Source organism: Zonotrichia albicollis, chromosome 15 (assembly GCF_047830755.1).
Source record: "Zonotrichia albicollis isolate bZonAlb1 chromosome 15, bZonAlb1.hap1, whole genome shotgun sequence".
Lineage (NCBI taxonomy): Eukaryota > Metazoa > Chordata > Aves > Passeriformes > Passerellidae > Zonotrichia > Zonotrichia albicollis.
This window is the reverse complement of record NC_133833.1, coordinates 2,264,974-2,284,257: the sequence shown is the minus strand read 5'-3', so window position 1 is coordinate 2,284,257 and position 19,284 is coordinate 2,264,974. Positions and strand designations below refer to the sequence as shown.

General features: G+C 46.5%; 2 protein-coding genes across 2 annotated transcripts; both read right to left on the bottom strand.

Moving 5' to 3' along the window:
• Positions 1 to 2,275: 2,275 nt before the first annotated feature.
• ATP6V0E1 (ATPase H+ transporting V0 subunit e1) lies at positions 2,276 to 12,550 on the bottom strand. Its single transcript, XM_074552352.1, has 4 exons — positions 12,390 to 12,550; positions 10,730 to 10,777; positions 5,316 to 5,442; positions 2,276 to 2,774 (listed from the first exon to the last, which is right to left on the bottom strand). The coding sequence occupies exons 1-3, from the start codon at positions 12,491 to 12,493 to the stop codon at positions 5,349 to 5,351; spliced, it is 246 nt and encodes an 81-aa protein (XP_074408453.1). The 5' UTR covers positions 12,494 to 12,550; the 3' UTR covers positions 2,276 to 2,774; positions 5,316 to 5,348.
• A 1,111-nt stretch (positions 12,551 to 13,661) lies between these two features.
• On the bottom strand, positions 13,662 to 17,619 carry RPL26L1 (ribosomal protein L26 like 1). The gene is made up of 4 exons (XM_074552351.1): positions 17,519 to 17,619; positions 16,538 to 16,710; positions 15,621 to 15,761; positions 13,662 to 13,833 (listed from the first exon to the last, which is right to left on the bottom strand). The coding sequence occupies exons 2-4, from the start codon at positions 16,703 to 16,705 to the stop codon at positions 13,705 to 13,707; spliced, it is 438 nt and encodes a 145-aa protein (XP_074408452.1). The 5' UTR covers positions 16,706 to 16,710; positions 17,519 to 17,619; the 3' UTR covers positions 13,662 to 13,704.
• Between the last annotated feature and the right edge of the window lie 1,665 nt (positions 17,620 to 19,284).

Sequence of the window (19,284 nt, the reverse complement as noted above, 5' to 3'; positions counted from 1 at the left end):
ACCTGCAGCTCTGTCACTTGTCCCACTGTCTTCAGCTACATGCCCAACCACCTTTCACACTGACAGGTGGCTGGCCTGGACTGCTTCACACATAACTGGAGAAATTATTAGTAATAAACATAATAAAAAATAGACCCACCTGTTCTTATCCTGCGATTTGTAAAGAATGTCTTCTATTCTTTAAAGAAGTTTTTGTATTTCCCCCCATTTATTCTATTTTTGCCCCAGAAGAGTCCATGACGTTTAATTCTGGAAACAAGGGAGCAGCCACCCACCTCTGATAACTCAGCCCTGCACAGGAGTAAAATGCTTCCATGATTTCCACTAGAGGAAAAGTAAACTTCTACAAAGTCTGCAGAACAATTTCTTGTGAGGGGCAGAGATGCAGATATTTGTATTTCCTAAACAATATGAACAAAAGCAGTTACAAGCATTGGAATGACCCTGACCTGAATTCTTGCTCTGTACATTGCCAGAGTTTATAACTTAAAAGCCTTCACAACTTGACTGTGGAATAGCTTCCTTAACCTCCCTCATTTTTTACCCAAATATCTTTCAACACAGGCACAGGTTTTCCATTTCAAGCACAAACTTCTTTTACACTTGAACATTCTGTGTTCTCTTCTGTTGTCAGACAGCAGAGGGATGTTTGATAAATGCTCTGGTACCTGCATTGTTTGTTCAACACCAGCGGCTGAATCCCTCTGTTCTCATTTCCTGCAGTCATGCAAAAAAAGGAAATTATCCCAAGCAGGGTTAATTCCTGGCACACAAGGAGCAGACCATTCCCCAACCACCATGCAACATCCAGCAGAACACACACAAAACGTTATTCTGTAGCTTCTTCATCTGCTTTGCTTCTTCATCTGCCTTCACCTGGCATCTGCTTCAGAGGAAACGTTACCCACTCTGGAAAAGGGAAATGTCTTTCTGGGAAGCATCTAGGTGAAAATTGCTCTATGGCTTCTTTGTCCTGGCTTAGAATAGCTCTTCCCATTCAATTCAGCACCAGTGAGACACCCATGGGAACTCTTTTGCTTCTCTTCTAGAGCAAGTGATGGCTTAGAACCTAAAATAGAAAGCTTGTTAAAGACAGTGGTAACACAATAAACAGCACTGTTTGTCACTGAGTGTTTCTCCTGGGATATTTCTCTTCAGGCTAAATATGACAAGCAGATCAACATATTTCAAAATCTCAAAACTGTCAACGACATCTTGGAGTATTTCTCTCCCTCCTCTTGTACAATGTCAACATATTTTATTCTCCACACACTTCAAAAATCAAACAACAACTTCAAGTTTTTATATGATCACTTGGTTTCAATTTTCCTTGTAATTTTTGGTACAGACTGTGTAACATGACAGGGTACAACATCTTGCATGGTAAAATACAGCTCTTAGAAGGTGACATGACAAAAAAAAATCCACTATTGCAGTCCCAACAGCTGCTATGTTTATTTGTAATAATGGGCACGTTCTTCCTTCTTTTGCAATTCACACTGTCCAGTTTTGGATCACTGCAAGTTACATGTCAGGATCTTGGAATTTCCTGTGTAGTAATGAGTGCTGTCCCACTGAACAGTTAATGGTGCTATCCAAGAGGGAAAAGCAAATAAAATATTAACCATTCCATTATGTCCTTGTGCACAACAATAAAGGGAATAACTGTAATTTCTCTGGACATGAGGTAAGGAGGCATTCAGGGAGCAGCATTTATACCCTGGGAAGCTGCTCCTCAGAACCAACTGAGCAGATCCATCCCAGTGCCACGGGCTCAGCTGACCCTGAGGAGCCTCAGGAACCCCCTGCCCACATTGCCATGGGCTTTCCCAGCTCTGCAATGCACATGCAAGGTCAGCTCAGCACAAAACAACTGGAATGTTTGCTGTTCAATTCAATCCATTTCCTCCTATAATATCCTCCAAATGTGCCAGGGATTAAATCAGCCTCCAGTCAAAATCACAGTGAAGGCTTCATCAAATTCACCACGTTACCTTTGCTACTCTGAGTCCCCCTCAGACAATGGGAAGTTCCTGGAAAAGAGGCTCTCAAGCCAAGAATTCACTTATTCCTGCACCTTTCAGCAATTTTAAATTGCAAGTTTAATCCTATTATAGATCTACCCCAGAGGTCTCAATACAGGCAACAATTCCCCATCTATTCCTGCTATTTAACTTCATTACAATTTATCCACATCATGTAAACATCCTCAGCTCAACTCCAAGTATCCAATTAAACCCACAGACAAATAACAGTTAAACATGGCACGAGAAGGTTTTGTATCAAGCAGAGGATTAGTTTTATTTCCAGGCATGAGAAATTTAAGGCCAGATTTCTCAAGAATACAATTAATTTGGGAAAAAAAAATCACCATCAGCACATGGTACCACTGCTTGTCCTCTCCTCACACAGTTTATTGCACACATTTTTGTCCAGTGCAAACAGAACAGGGGTGAACAGCACAATGACAGACAAGCTAAGACCTGCAAATATAAAGAGTTATTACAGATAAAGTGAACAGGAAATGTGATTCCATGCCCCGTAAAAAATAGAAATTTTCATCACATCTGGAGTTAACAGTCAAAATGGACAGTACCAAAGAGGAGTATAAATTGCATTAGGCACTCTGTTAAATGGAATAGTAGAAAAACCACAGGACTTTGAAGAAGCCACTTGAAGAACGTTAGAAAGGTTAAGGCATTACTGCAGGCTTCGTGTCCAACAGCTCCAGAGAGGGCACCTTTGGGTCACTGCAGGTTTCATCTCCTCTGCACCTGCAAAGCAAGAGGCACCTTCATTATTCCTTCATGGCTTGCTAATTGTAGGCCTGGCTGTTAAGCACAGCTATTTCCACTCCACAAATGCACTGAGCAGTGGTCAAGAACTGGAGATAATTCATCTGTGGGGATGTTTGCTTGGCAGTTTCATTTCTGAACTTACTGCAAGCAGTTTTAGTTACATTATAAGCTGGTAGAACAACTCTTTCCCTCCAATGTTTTCATTGCTGTAACAGCACCCAGCGAGCTGGATGAGAGCCCTTCTCCACTTGCACAAAGGCAGTTCCTGCTCTGAGAACACAGGCTGTGAATTCACCAAGCTCAGGAGAAAAGGCACTGCTGGATCACACTTTGGGAGAGTGCACAGCCTGGATTTACCATGGCTACAGAGCTCTGTGAGCTCCTGCACGCTGCCATCCAAGCCATTCACTTGGGGATGCATCAAGTGAATTGCCAGAAAATCATCCCTTGGATGGGAGGGAGGCTGCCTGAAAACACAGAGCAAACTTGTGGGATTTGGCACAGATCAATCAAGCCAGCACATGCAGAGTTCCTCAGCAGAACACGAGGAGCTCACTGGAGCATTTTCAGGCTGCTCAGTTAAGTAAAATGGGTTTGCTTTAATCATCTTTATTTTTAAGGATCTTTCCACTTTGGGAGTTAGCACTTCATTTTCTTTGCATTTTCCACACTAATCCACCCAAACCTCAACTGAAAGGAACAGGAGGCAGAAACAAGTATAGTACATCTCCCCTGAATGCTGGAAAAGCACAGCTCAAAACCCAGAAATAACTGGTTGCTACACTGATGGGAATCCATGCAGTGTCAGAGAGATATCCCAGCTCTAATCAGATGGAATCTCACTCCCAGCTCCTGGGAGTTGAACAAAATCCACAGGAGCAAGGACAGGACATGGAGCACCTCAGCCCTGCACCAGCACTCAAACACTGCAGTGCTGTGACCTGGGACAGCACATTTCAAACAACAAAGAACAGATATTTTAGGGTTATTAAATGCTTTTACTTTTCTAAACCTTTCCTTTTCAGAGGCAACAATCTTAATTTTATTCCAAAATCAAGCCAATAAAATCAGATGAAAGGTTAAAACAAACTCCTTCATGTAACAAAACAGCATGTGCTGTGCAGGGCTGAAATGCTCCATTAATAAGTTTTAAAATGACAGTTCCTCAGAAACTGCACTCAGCTTCAAACACACAGGTTCCCTCTCTTCCTTGGTACAAATTTAATTCCAGTTCTCTGGAAAATCCTTCACTGGAATGGAGGGGAAGGGCCTGGTTCTGTTAGCAGGAATTCAGAGGTTGTGTCTCAGCTCCTGCCTGTCCTTGCTGGTTTCAACACAGACCACAAAACCCAATTTTTCTGTCCAGATAACTCCAATTTCAGATCCCAGGCAACTGAATCATCCTATGGGATTCAGGGATCTTTGTGCCCATTACCAAAACACACTGTTCTCTGTTTTAGCTAACTAATTATATGTTAGCACCCAAGCAGTGAAAATGCTCCCAGGAAATTCTGCTTGACTGACTTGGCTAATTACAGGCCTGGTGCTGAAGCAGGGCCAAGTCTACCTTCAGCTTCTGCCTGGTGCTTCAAAGGAGCTGCAGACACACACACAGGCCAGTCTGCCAACAGCCCAGCTCACAGGAAACCTTCTCTGACACTGGGGAGCAAATGTGCAGGACACCTCCCAGAAAGCATTTAACAGAGCTGCAACATCAGCTGTCACTGCCTGCTGCACTGAGCTGAGACTGTGTTGTACAAGCACCAACACAAAATGTGTTTAATTATTCAGTTACCAGCTTAAAAACTATAATCATGGCTGCTTGTTTCCACATTTCCTTCATTTGAACCTTCAATTCCAAATGCTGCCCTCCTGAACAAGCCCAAGAGCATCAAGGTACTCTTGGTACAAGACTTTATTTGTGCTGGCCCTGTCAAAAAGCCCAGGAACTGCAAGAACCACATTCCAGCAGCACTGCCCTGATAGCAAGCACCAGGCTCAGCTGGGAATAAAGCTGCACACAGGCTGTCATTAAAAACAAAATAAACCATCAAGCTGTGAGCTCAGGAGATAAAGAACATTCTAATGGCAGCTCCCATTGCAACTTCCCAGATGAATGAGGGCAATGCTGTGTTGCCTTGGAAATCAGGACAGGTCTTAGATGAAATGGTAGCAGGCTTGAGGAGAGGTTTAACAATTGGTAAAGATTAGGAAATCCACTTATGTTACCCAGTTCAATTGTATCTTTTTTTGGAAGTAATGTTTTGTTCTCCTTACAAACCCCTGAACACAGCACTACATAACAGCATAGAAAGAAAAAGGACTGTCAATAATTCAGTTCAAGCTTTTCATGTATCCAGTCAAGAACTAACATCCAAAATGTTTTGTTGCAGCTTACAGAAAGACAAATTCCTCCTACCAAAGAGCTACACTGGTTGATCACACTGCTCACATTACCATTCAATCTCCCCTGAGCTTTAACACACCAAATATATCAATAAATCTGCTCATACTCACCTGTCAGTGAGCTGCAGCACAGCACAGCCATCCTCAAGGCCAGTGGTATCTGAGGTACCAGATTGTTTCATTGCTTAACTGAGGCCCAAAGAGAGGGTTGAGTTGAGCCAGAATTGCAATCAGCCAGCTGCAAGAGAACCCCCCAAGCCAACAGAGACAAATCAGCCAAAGGACAGCTTGTGACAATGGAAGGTTCTCCAAACACGAGGACTATCAGAGAAAAGGCTATTTTAGGAAGGTCTAGGTTCATATAAAAATTCTACTCAAGGTCAAACACAAGGACCAGCCACCAGCAATGAAGTTATGGCACCAAATCAGTCTGCAGCTGAAATAGATGGTCCTGCTCAACTGGAAGCAACACAAACCCACCTGCTAGCATTGCCCTCACACCTCTCTTTTGACAGAAAAGTGTTTTGAGACACATGAAACTCAGGTATTTGGGGGCTCAGAAGCTGAAAACATAAAAGAGACAAGAGCTTTTTTCAGTGCCTTTGAAGCATCCTTTAAACAACAACCTCTGACAAACATCCTCTCTCTCATTTGCTTCTCAGTGCACAACAACCTTGCAGACATGGTATATTTTTCAGAGGTTTAACAAAAGTGAATTTAAACCTTGCACAGGGGTCCTGGAGCAAAAGGGGACAAAAGAACACAAAAAAAGAACCCCACAAGAGTGACCCCAATATGACACAAACCCCAGATGATCAGCACACAGCCTTGTCACTGGAGCACAGCACAAACTAACACTGCAGAAGCCATGGCCAGAACTGAGAACAAGAGGAATGTAGTTTGTGGAAAATATCCAGGAAAGCTAAACAGAAATAAATATTCCACTCTTAAAAGATATATTTGCTTTGTAAACGTTACAAGAATCAGAAAAAGCAATGGATGCTTCCACGGATTTAAATCTATGTTAAATACTAACTATATAAACACATTTAGTGAACACACTGGCTCATCTGTCTGCTATTTCTAGAATGCTTTGTAAGGAGGAGAAAAAGCAGAGCAGCTTTGTAATGGGAGCTGCCACAAATGTATCAGAGTGCTGAGGCAGTCATGGAAAATTCCACACAAACCTTGATGCTCTGACCAGCAAACCAAGTGCAGGTCGGCTGCCTGCAACAGCCACGGAGGCCAAGCTGTGGCTCAGACTTCAAGAAAACACATCAATCCTCCTCACATCTACCAAGATTTCTGTGCAGTTTTGCAAGGGGTAGAACTCCAGCTAAACCAAGGAGCTGAGCCTGCAGCAGCCCATCAGTCACAGCAGCCTTGGAACACGTAGCAGGCTCTACAGAGGAATTAAAACATCAGCAAGACACCACTGAGAGCAGCCAAAAACCTTTAGGCTGACACGTTTCTACTCTGCCGTCCAAAGCAGTGACAACAATGTATTTTGAGCCCACGATGTTAAATCTACTTAAGAGAGCAGCAAATTAGCTGTTAAATGATCAGGGGATTTCTTTAGTGAGGGTTAATTTTTCAGATCCAAGGAGCACTGTGCTGTGGGATCTCAGGATCTGAGTCCTGAGATGCTGAGCCACCGAGACCACCCTTGGGGGGCCCGGGAGTCCTGGAATGTTGCCAGAAGTGTCTGGTGGCTGGACTTTGACCCTACACCTGTATGAAGATAAGAGGACTTCACCGGGGTGAATGGCGAAAAGATTAGCTAATTAGAGGGTGAGAAACAGGGTTTAGGATTTATGTACAGGGGGGTTTAGAGAAGTAAGATGGAGGAATTGGGGCGTGTCCTGTCCTTCTTCTTCTTCTTCTCCTCCATCTTCTGTGGTGATGGTGGCACTTTTGGATTGGTTATTACTAAAAGTGCACTGGGCAATAAGAATAAATGGTATTGGGGAAAAATGATAAATATTGTACACGTAACTATGGGTATAAAGATAGGTGGCTGTCCGGAGGGCAGTACAGTGTGCTCATGGCTGACTGCTGAGCAGAGCTCTGTTGGGCTGAAAGAAAATCTTTTAGATAAACAATTAATAAACATAAAAACCAAAAGAAGAACTGAAGCCTCTTCTCGTCCTTTGATACGCGGGCTGCCCCAAGGCCACTCCGGGCCTTTCCAGGCCCTCCAAACAGCCGAAAACCCGACACTGTGCCATCTGCCTCCAGCATCCTGAAGTAACACAAGTGGGAGGAGGGTAGAACACCAGAAGCCTGGTAAAGCACATTATTCCTTTTGTTAGCAGAGCAGGAAGGAACTCCCTGCACGAATCCCTCACCTCCCGAGCTCGGGCCCAGCAGGGCTGTGAGTGAAAAGAGCTGGGAGCACATTGGGAAGCTCAGCCTGTGGGGGCAGGCCTGGGGAACAGTGTGGAGGTTTAAAAGGGATTTCTTTATTTGCTGGGGCCACAGGACAGCTGGGTGCCACAGGGCAGCAGCAGCACAGCCCTCCCCTGCCAGCGTGAGCAATTTAAAGCAGCTCTGAGGCTGCAACTGCCTGGCCTTCATGGAAAAGCTTCTCCCATGCTCTGCTTCAGTGATGCTGCTTTATACAACAATCCAGCAAAGTGGATTCAGAGTAAAACAAACCTCTGTATCCAAGGTGCAATGTTCCAGAGCTGCTAAAAGCATCCGAGCCACCCACAGGTCCTTAAATTCTACCAGATCCCACTTAGAACAGTTACTGGTAATTATCCAGCTCAGACAAGGAAATTTAAGTCCCTTCTGTTGTAGCAGAGATTTTTTTAAAAGGTCTTCCCACCACAACTGCCATCTGTCTGTGCTCGTGTTACAAATTAAGGTCCTGCTATCTCTGTTTAAATGTCAATTTGGGCATCCATATTTTAATCCTGTTCGAATCAGCAGCAAATAATATAATTTTCCAAGCACCCTGTCCTCTGTTAGGACATGATGACACTGTTCAGGAACTGCTTTGTGCACAGCAAAATAGATTTAGTACCTCAGAATATGGTGTAACCTCTAATTTCTGCAGCATTAACTCCTTGGACTTTGCCTTAGATTTTATGAGGTTCCTGAGAATGGTTTATTCTTCAAAAGGCTGCTGGGTACAGGAGCTGTACACAAATCAGATGCAAATATTTTTCACAGAACAACCAAATGAATCCCATGTAATTAACATGGTTATTCAAATTATCACTGTTAAATCTAAATACAGAAGGAACAGCTTTAAGTTGAAATGTATTGACTGCTAATTAATTTCAGTGAAAACCAATTTATTAATCAAGTGGTGTTTAATGAAGACAGGAAATTGTTTTTTCCTTACTTTGAACTGGAAAGGTGACTCAAAGAGTATAAAAGCAGAACAGCCGAGAATCAGACAAGTCTCAAATGTTTTCAGTGCCTCGTCCCCAAAAGGAAAAGAATGCAAGAACAGTAAAGTTCCATATGTTTGAATAAAACAGAGGGAAAAGGTTGCACCAGATCTTTTGAGGTCCTTTCCAAAGAGGAAAGGTCCTTTCCTCTTCTACAATCTTACACAGAATAAATGAGCAAATAAAAAATGAAAGACTCTGTGATGAGGCAAGTTCTGTCTTGGAACACGATGAGAAAAATCTGCTTTTTGTTGCATTCTGGCAAGAAGACGCCACAAATGCAATTTCTGTGGTTGGGTACAACTATGGATGGTTGAAAATATCCTAAGATTTTGCTGCCTTTTTTTTCCCCCAAAGTGTAACTGGAAAAAGCCAAAGGAAATTTGGGTTTCAGAAAAGAAGTTAGAGCCCACAAAATTAGCAAAGAACCCCTGGACACACAGGTGCAGTTTATAAAACATGATAATAACATCAGGCTTTATAATGGGTCTGTTTAGATAAAATAATCAACTAAACCTACAAGTCACACACCACTGTACATCTGAAGAGTTCACAGAATTTAGCCAAAGTGAAGAAATTCCACAACAAATGCATTTCCCATCACAATCCAGAGGATGCTGCAGATGCCACACAGCCTCTGCTTCAAGGCAAATTCTCCTTCAAACAATACAAACATCAAACCTCAAGGGTTTTACAAGAGTGGGACATAATTTCTGGAGAAAAACCCAAGTGAGAACTTTAAATAAAATCAAAAGAAAGCTCAACCCTTCTCCTAATTAAAACCACCCAGTTTACTGAAACATAAATGCAGCAACCCAGTAAAAATCACAAAAAATTGTCCTTTCTTAGCCAAACACTTGGAACTTGTTATGAGACTGGGCTGCCACAAACTTCATGTGCAGGGCAAGGAGGCCTTCACAGCACTGAGATTCCCAAATTTCAACCCCAAATTCAAGCTGCTTGCATAAATTCTCAAATTTCTATATTCACTCAGCAAAACTTAAATTTGAAAATTTTTGTGCATACGAAACAGAGCCAAGTTTGCTGGACTTTTGCAGTTAAGCAAGAGTGAATTCTTAGGAGTTCACATATGAAATACTCTGAATAGAAATAAATTTTCTAGAGTATAAAGTGATACTAACCCTGAGTATCACACTATTAACCTAAACCAAACCTGTGTCAGTTGTTAATCCAACAGGCCTCTCCTGGAACATGGAACACTGAGGTGCATTTCTCTAAATATTCATATTCAATTCCTTTGAACAGCATAAATAATGCCTAAATAGTTCAGGAAAGTACAAATACCACTCAGGTTCAAATGCAACTCCAAATAATAATTTTTATAACAAGTTAACCCTTAAGATAAACCAGATTTTTACCACTCTACTCTCCATAACAAATTCTTTCAAAGTTATTTCTGCACAGCAGTTTTTTACAAGATCAGTCTCCACAGTCTTTAAAAAGGAGAGAAAAACAGGTGCAAGATTTGTCTTGCAGTCTCCAGCTACAGCTGGCTTAAATCCTGATAAAAAACATTATATGAGGAGCTCTCAACAAGTCACTTTGGAATTGCTACTGAATCTCCTACAGAAAGGAGGCAGCCTCAAAATACACTGTGCATTTAAAGAGAAATTGTCTTAATATATAAAAATTTCACTAAAAACCCACCATGCAGCAGCTTTCCCACCCACCACTCAACCAGATTTTGAGAATATATTCAAGGAATTTAAAAGCAAAGCTGTTCAGTGGGTTTGAGTTAGAATTAAATACAAAGTGGAAAGGGAAAAGGCAAAAAAAAAAAGCCCAAGAATCAGGAAAATCTTAATTTGTCATTATACTTGTGAACAAATGAGGAAGGGAACTGGAGAGGAGGAACAGCAAGTCCATGCAAGGACAGCTCACAGCCATGTGTCAGAGGAGGAATTCAGGTTTTCTAATTCAGCATTTTCTAATGGGAAAATTTCTTCAGCACACTGAAGGCCTTTAGAAGTCAGAATTCCAAGAGCTGTCAAAGAACAGGTCCAGATCTCTGTGACACATTCAAAAAGCCTCTAATTGCTCTGAGGCTGTAAAAAAGGAACTTGTGATTCCAAAAGGAGTGGGCAGGACAGTGTTTGTACTTACAACAGGTAGCAGCAGACAGCACAGGTCACCAGCATGGTGTTGATAACTCTGCCAAGAGGAAGGAGAAAGGTGATCAGCTGTGGTGTTGTGAGTGAGCACAGGATCCACAGAGAAAACCCCACAGCAAACTCAACTTTGATCATATGAAAGATGACTCAACATGAATGTTCTGGCTTCTTCCAGCTGAGTGAACTGCAGAGCTCAGATCTGCAGGACTGACACAGCTCTGCCAAACACTTCACAGCTGCATGGAACAAAATCACTGTGAGCAGCAGCAAAACCTGATGCAGTGTCCAGAACATTAGTCTGGATGCACACTTTCTCCATTTGCAGAATTCTAAGAAAGTTTTAGTGTCAAATTGTCACTTTTAATTTTATATGATGCATGAGGGGGTTTGTAAACTGAATACAAAATAAAACCTCAAAGCTGTAGTGCAAAATTTTCTTTTCTTGGTGAAACACAGCTGTGTCAGAAACCACTGGAAAGCTGAAAAGAAGGAAGAACCAAGCTCTTGAAATTGCAAAGGGTAAAGCTGCAGCTACACACACACAGATGGGTTTGAAATGGAAGGAGAGGAAATGAGATATTCTGCAGCTCGTGGAACTCAGTGGCAAAATGGAGTGGGCTTTTTTATTTCAAAATTATAAAAAGGCATTTCCATCTATGTATTTCCTCCTCCAAATGAGTAACAAAACCTCATGGGAGGTCAGTAACTTCTGTTGGTGAGGCACAGAATTCCCACACTCCCATGCCTGGAAGCCTTTTTTCCAAGGTATTTCTGAGGACAGGCAGGTTTCCAGGCATGAAACACATCAGCTTTGGAAGTGAGGCAGGGAATATCAGAGCTTGAGGAATATTGAGGGTTTAGATAAAGAACTGAGAGAAAAGACAGCTGGTACCTGTGGAGTAGAGGGAGTGTCAGAGAGAGGGAGAGAGATTAAGAAGCCATTATCTCCTAGAGAAAAGAGAAAGACAAAAACTTGTCTGCTTTTTAATCTGAGCAGCCACAACCACTGCAGGAAAAGCATCAGCTTAGAGGCCCAGCTGCTGTCCTCAGCTACAAGGGCACCAGCACACATTTCACCCAGAAATCCACCTCTGCAGCCCTTCCAGTCTCACCCAGTGTGGAACCAGAGAACGGTGGAAAGTTAGGAAAGGTCAAGTAAGGAAAGAAAGAAAGAGGAAGTTGTTGTTTAAACACCGCCTGACAATGAGCCACCTTGACACAGGACGCTCTGCCTGCAGAGCTTTCACACAATGGTTTGGGTTGGAAAACACCTTAAAGCTCGTCTCGTTCCACCCCCTGCCATTGCAGGGACACCTTTCATTATCCCAGGTGGCTCCAAGCTCCAATGCCCAACCTGGGATTCCAGAGATCCAGGGCACTCCCAGCTGCTCTGGGCACGCTGTGCCAGGGCCTCAGGGGAAACCCAAACCCGCCAGGGGCCCCGGGGGCACCGCCCGGCTCTGGCAGCCCCCGGGGCGGCCGAGCCCGTCCGTGCTGCGCCAGCGCTGCGCCCGCGGGGCTGCGGCGGCCCCGGGCCCGGCAACCTCGGGGCGCCTCAGGGCTGCGGGGCCGCCTCCGCCGGGGCCTCCCCCCACAGCCGCGGGGCACGGATGGGAAGCTGCCCGGTGCCCGCCGCCCCCCCGGTCACTCACCCGCGGTTCGGCCCCTTGGGTACGAGCCAGGGCAGGACGCCGCCGACCACCCCCCAGAACACGCTCATGACGATGATGGGCACCGCCAGGCCGCCGTACGCCATGGCTGCGCTCTGAGGGGAGCGGGGGCGGGGCCTCCCGCACGGCCACGCCCGGCGCCCGCCAATCAGCGCACGCTACGTCAGCGGGGCCGGCGGGAGCGCGCGGTGAGGGAGCCGTGGGGCCGCGGGAGCGCGCGGGGCACGTGCAGTGGGATCGGGGCTGTCACGGGATCGGGGCTGTCATGGGAACCGCGATGGGATCGGGAATGCCGTGGGATCGGGACGACGATGGGTTCAGGAATGCCGCGGGATCGGGGCTGCTCATGGGACAAGGGTCGCGATGGAATCAGAGCTGCGGTGGGATCGGGACTGCCCTGGGACCCCCATCCCAAACACGCTGCCGGGTAAGCGGACACGAAGCTCCTGCCGGCTCTGAGCTCCTCAGGGAATTGGGACACGATTCCACAGCAGCTCTGTACCTGGAAAGGTCCCGGTAATGAACAAACCTCACGGAATTCCTCAAACATCCACTCAAGGTTAAGAAATTTCGTATTGAGCAGCACAAGCTGGAGGTACAAAACCCCTGAGCCTTCACGAAAGGAAACGCACCCCCAGTCCACCCAACACAGCCTCACTGTCAGGCTTTGAATGGCTTCTAAAACAATTTTCCTCGATTGCCAGCATCCATTGTTGTTCAGGCAGATGAATTTCTGTCCCTCTGCAGCAGCAATTAGAGGGCCATTCACTGAGCCAGTCAATTCACGGAACTGCAGGATGTTTACAACAAGCAGCTCTCAATTATGGAGGTACAAAGTGCCAGGAAAAATCTCTCAGTAAAAATTCATCCAAAACAGCACCACCAGCAGGGCTGAGACTGCTTCACCCCATCCCTTCCAAACCAGTCAGCACTGCTCATAAACCCCTTTGTCCTCATTAATCTAAGACCTGAATTAATTACATATTCAGTGCACAGAATTAACATGTTAATATTAAAAAAAACATGGACACATCTAATGAAGAGAGAAATACAATGACTGTTGAGATGGATGTTTCAGGATTGCACTGCTCTTTCAGGTTGGTTGAAGCATTTCTAACTGTTTTTCTTAACAGTGAAAAAAAGGTACCAAGAGCTTTTAAATTTAGTATATTGTTTACAAAGTCAAAGAGAAGTATGAATATTTAAATGCTGAGCAGGACACATCAAGATATTTGAAAGAAGACACACAACATATTAAATTTTAGCAGTTTTTTAATGGTGTCAATCAGGAAGGCAGCTATTCTTGCATCTTCTCGATCGTCTCCTCCTTGTACTTGCCCTTCTCCTTGCCAACCTGGCGGGACTTGGCTTTGCGCTCCAGGATCTTCTTGCGGTCCTTGTCCAGCTTTAGCCTGGTGATCACCACCTGCAGAGGGAACAGCACTTCAGCCTCCCTGCCCATCCCAAACCCACCTCAGCCCAGAGCTGATCCCACCAGCACAAAGGCAGCAGCCAAAGCTGGCCCTGGACACTTCCTTCTCCAGGCACCCTTTGCCTCATCACCCTCCCAGGGAAGAATTTATCCAGCAATCCCTGCTGCTGCCTCCTCAAACTGGAATTGTTGGTGTTACTGAAAGCACTACCTGGAAAATAGAACTACAATCAAATCCTAGAAATGCCATACAGGCACATTTTCTCCTTAATTCCTTGTGTAATTTAGGTCTCCATTGTAATTCCCACCTCCTTGCTCAGCAGAGGTACAAACTGTTCACACTGCAAGTCTGTAATAAAACATTGCTCTGCTCTCTGCATTAATAACAAGAATCTTTATGCAAAGCTTTATTGAGGTCTAGTTCCCAATTAATGAAATTTTTCTCAGAGTGAAGAAGCAGCACAAAATTCCATTTTTCTCACTGCTATTCAGCACTGGCTCCACCACAATGTCACCTTGTCATTCAGATGTTGTTGCTGCACACAAGTCGTGATGTTTTGGAATAATTCTGCCCTCCCTCTGCTGAATACACCAACCATTTACACCAGAAAACCTGTTACAACTGGATTTTTTCCACCAACACTTCCATCTTTGTGCCCACGTGGCAAGGCTGAAGCAGGCTGAATTCATCTGCTTCAAACCAGGTTTTGGCAAGTTCTTGTGTTTAGTTTGAAATGTTTCCTGTTATGATCTAAACAGGCTTTGCCTGGCTTTAAATACCTCAGGCTAAACCCAGGTTCAGAAATATTCAGTTCACAATTCCCTGCAAGAACAATCACAATTCTGAGCATCTGTTTAAGCCTCTCCAACATGGTTACAACTCACATCTCTCCTCATGACACTGTAACATTTCCTTGAGGAACAACCTCCATTTGTTATTCACAGAACCCCACAATGGTTTGGGTGGGAAGGGACCTTAAAGCTCAGACAGTGCCACCCCTGCCATGGCAGGGACACCTTCCACTGTCCCACTGCTCCAAGCCCTGTCCAGCCTGGCCTGGGACACTGCCAGGGATCCAGGGGCAGCCCCACCCTCACAGGGAAGGATTTTTTCCTGCTGCCCATGGGGATCAGCCCAGGGCAGGGGGGGCTCTGGGGGCCAGGGCAGCTCCAGCTCTTGGCCACAGCACCCCCAGATCCTCCTCCAGGGCTGCTCCAGCTGTGCATCCCCAGCCTGATATTGACCATGGTGCCAGAGGCAGAAGCAAAACAAAGTGATTATTTTTATACTAACAAACATTCTGCATCCACAGATTTTGTAACAACTATGCCCACATTAATATATTCCTACTAGAAAACATTTCTGTATGTTCTGGAACAAAGACTGAGATTTTATTCTTATTTTAGTGCTAAGAGTGGGATGTGCAGCATGTTAAATTTATTAGAACTATATTAACAGAGTTAATTTTTTTTAATGGTTAAATTTAAAATACTCACGGTATAAACCTTAATAAAATCACACTGCAGAGCAAGGAGAGTTGTTTGCACATGAGAATTAGTAGTAAAACTAACATTTAATTTTTTTTTAGCTGTAGCTTTACCCTGAATCAGAGTGGAGTGAAAGCAAAGCCAAAAAACAAAATCAAAACTAAACAACGATTCAGCTTCCACAGGCTGGATTCCCCACAGGCTGGGGATGCACAGATGGAGCAGCCTCCAGGTGCATCCCCCTACTTGATACCAGTTCCCAGCCCCCCCAGAGCAGCCCCGGTGCCCCTCACCTTGCTGGGGTGGATGCCCACGTGCACGGTGGTGCCGTTGGCCTTCTCGCGCTGCACGCGCTCGATGTAGATCACGTATTTCTTCCTGTACACCTGCACCACCTTCCCGATCTGCTGGCCCTTGTAGTGTCCCCTCACCACCTGCACACAGCACACACACAGCTCCAGGAGCAGCCCCGGACAGCCAGCCCATCCCACAAAGCAGCTGAGCTGCACAGGAGCCAAGCCACAGACACATGAGTGACCTGAGAATTTCAGCATGACTAACACAGAACATTTAATGGGTCAGGATTGTGCTTCTCCCCCATTTTCTTTGCAGCAAACCCCAATGGGAGAGCTCTGTTGTCACAGATATATTTTATTAAAAATCCTTTTGTTAGGATGTTTTCTCCTGAGAAGCTGAGAGGCCTCAGAAACAAAATGTAAACATTGATTATCTGCTGCTGTGGAATGCAACAGGTGGATCTGTGATTGGTCTCGTGTGGTTGTTTCTAATTAATGGCCAATCACAGTCCAGCTGTCTCAGACTCTCTGGCCAGTCACAATATTTTATTATCATTCCATTCCTTTCCTTGCTAGCCCTCTGATGAAATCCTTTCTTCTATTCCTCAGTGTAGATTTAATATATAATTTTCTTTTAATATAAAATAACAAATGAACCTTCTGAAACGTGGAGTCAAGATTCTCATCTCTTCCCTTGTCCTGGGAAACACCATGGCCCAGCCTGAGGCCATTCCCCCTCATCCTGGATGCCCCTCTGGCTGTCCCCTCCTGTCAGGAGCTGTGCAGAATCAGAAGGGCCCCCCTGAGCCTCCTTTTCTCCAGGCTGAGCCCCTTCCCAGCTCCCTCAGGGATTCTCCAGCCCCTTCCCAGCTCTGAAACCCCCCCGACAAAGCTGAGTTATGGCAGGGCCGTACCTGGACCTCGTCGTCCTTGCGGATGGGCATGGAGCGCACGTTGTACTTCTGCCGCAGCTCCTTGGACAGGGGCGAGGACATGATTTTCCTGCGGATGTGGGAGGGGGCATTGAAGTGCCGTTTGCGGTTCTTGCTGCGGTCCGAGGTCACAAAGGGGTTGAACTTCATTTTGGCTGCACAAAAAAACCCAAAAACCCCAGCAGTTAGAGAGATGCTCACAGTATACACACTACACTTCATCATGCACACTCACAGAGGTTTCCACGGCATAAAAAAGCAATTTCAACTGTTTTTAATCTCACTACTGATCAACAAACCGTGATATCCCGAATTTCAAGTAAATTGAAGCCTCTGCCCTGGGTGACAGTGACCCTGTGATGGACACACGTGCACATCAGACCGTTCTTGCAAAGTTCCCTGTTCCCAGCGCTCAGGACACCTGGATCTTGCTCTGCAGTCACACTGCTCATTTTTTATAGATTGGTACAGATTTACACCAATCTATAATAATGGGTATTTTGGGCTCGCACTGCTCCAGCACCTCCAGTAACGCTCCTCAGCACAGCGTGCAGGTAACACATCTGCAAACCCAAGATAATTCCGGCCTTTCCTAAACTTTGACAACTGCGCTACAGGATTGCCTGTCCGGGCACCACTGATCCGGACAGCAAAGGATAAATTAAATCGAGCATAAATTAAATTAAAGGCCGGTTTTGCTCAACTCCCCAATTTCTGAGTGTACACGTTAGCACCTCCCATGCGGGCTGGGCTGTGTTAAGTCAGTAATGCACCAGGGAAGCGCAGCCTGAGGAGGCCGAGCTCCCCCCGGAGCCCGAGCTCTCCCCGTCCCGCGGCCCCGGGCGGGCTCCCGGCCACCCAAGCCCCTTCCCGCTCCCCGCCGCTGCCCCGCGGAGGCCCCGCCGGCCGGAGATGGCGGCGGATGGCCCCGATGGCCGCGGATGGCGGCTCCCGGTGCCTCACCCGCTGCCGCCGCCGCGCCGCCCGCCCGGAAGAGGAGCCAGAGGCGCTTCCGCTGCCGCTTCCGCCTGCGCCGCTCCGGGGACAGAACCGCGCCCCCTGGCGGTCGGAGGGCAGCGCTGCAGCGGGGACAGAGCGGGATGGACACGGGAAAGAGCCGGGATAGACTCGGGACAGAGCCAAGATAGACTCAGGATAGAGCCGGGATAGACACGGGACAGAGCGGGGATAGAGCCGGGATAGGCTCGGGACAGACACGGGATAGAGCCGGGAAAGAGCCGGGATAGACTCGGGATAGACACGGGATAGAGCCAGGATAGACTCGGGGTAGAGCTGGGACAGACACGGGACAGAGCAGGGATAGAACCGGGATAGGGCCGGGATGGAGCGGAGATAGAGCTGGGAGAGACTCGGGACAGACCCGGGATAGAGCCGGGATAGACTCGGGATAGAGCAGGGATAGGGCCGGGATAGAGTGGGGATAGAGCTGGGAGACTCAGGACAGACCCGGGGATACAGCTAGGATAGACAAGGCATAGGGCCGGGATAGAGCGGGGATAGAGTGGGGATACACTCGGAATAGACTCGGGACAGAGCCAGGATAGACTCGGGATAGAGTGGGGATAGGGCCGGGATAGAGCTGGGACAGACACGGGACAGAGCAGGGATAGAACCGGGATAGGGCCGGGATAGAGTGGAGATAGAGCCGGGAGAGACTCGGGACAGACCCGGGATACAGCTGGGATAGACACGGGATAGGGCCGGGATAGAGCGGGGACAGAGCCAGGATAGACCCGGAGCACACGACGACAGTGGGACACCAGTGACACTGACCCCATGTCCCTCAGCCCAGGGGACACCAGTGACACTGACGCCATGACCCTCAGCCCAGGGGACACCAGTGACATTGATCCCATGTCCCTCAGCCCAAGGGACACCAGTGACACTGATGCCATGTCCCTCAGCCCAAAGGACACCAGTGACACTGACCCCATGTCCCTCAGCCCAGGGGACACCAGTGACACTGACCCCATGTCCCTCACCCTAGGGGACACCAGTGACACTGATCCCATGTCCCTCAGCCCAAAGGACACCAGTGACACTGACCCCATGTCCCTCAGCCCAAAGGACACCAGTGACACTGACCCCATGTCCCTCAGCCCAGGGGACACCAGTGACACTGACCCCATGTCCCTCGGCCCAAAGGACACCAGTGACACTGACCCCATGTCCCTCAGCCCAAGGGACACCAGTGACACTGACCCCATATCCCTCAGCCCCTGCTCCTCTGTCACTGTCACCTCCATCCCAGCTCACCCGCACAAACCATTCCCCTTTCAGGTACATGTGGCCCTAGTACATATTTGAGGACACAGATTAATTTATTCTCAATGAGAATTGGTAGAAATTACCAATTGATTGGCTTGGTTGGGTTTGGGCTCGGTTTTTTAAAAGATAGGCTGGAAAGGTTTGGGACTGAGTTGCAGCAGGCTGGGATTTGGACAAACACCTTCCCCAGAGCTTTATTTGTCATTTACAGAGTGAGGGGCTTCCAGCAGCACCCATCACTTGGGGAAATGTGAGTTCCAGCCATTGGAACACGCAGGATCTGTTCCTCCACAAAGATCTTCCCAACATAAAGGGAAGTGGTTTCTCAAGATGCTGCAGATACCCTGAGCCCAAACTCACTGCGCTGTAACCCTTTACTGTTCAACATTTAAAAATTACCTCAGACATTTATTTCTAAATAGTTATGAAGCAAGACTAAG

Coding starts and splice junctions, on each gene's coding strand:
- ATP6V0E1 (XM_074552352.1), bottom strand. CDS start 12,493: ATGGCGTACGGCGGCCTGGCGGTGCCCATCATCGTCATGAGCGTGTTC. Junction 10,778..12,389: donor CCCAAGGGGCCGAACCGCGG/GTGAGTGACCGG, acceptor TCCTCTTGGCAG/AGTTATCAACACCATGCTGG. Junction 5,443..10,729: donor GCTGTCTGCTGCTACCTGTT/GTAAGTACAAAC, acceptor GTTCTCTTGCAG/CTGGCTGATTGCAATTCTGG.
- RPL26L1 (XM_074552351.1), bottom strand. CDS start 16,705: ATGAAGTTCAACCCCTTTGTGACCTCGGACCGCAGCAAGAACCGCAAA. Junction 15,762..16,537: donor GCAAGGACGACGAGGTCCAG/GTACGGCCCTGC, acceptor TGCTGTGTGCAG/GTGGTGAGGGGACACTACAA. Junction 13,834..15,620: donor TGGGCATCCACCCCAGCAAG/GTGAGGGGCACC, acceptor TTCCCTCTGCAG/GTGGTGATCACCAGGCTAAA.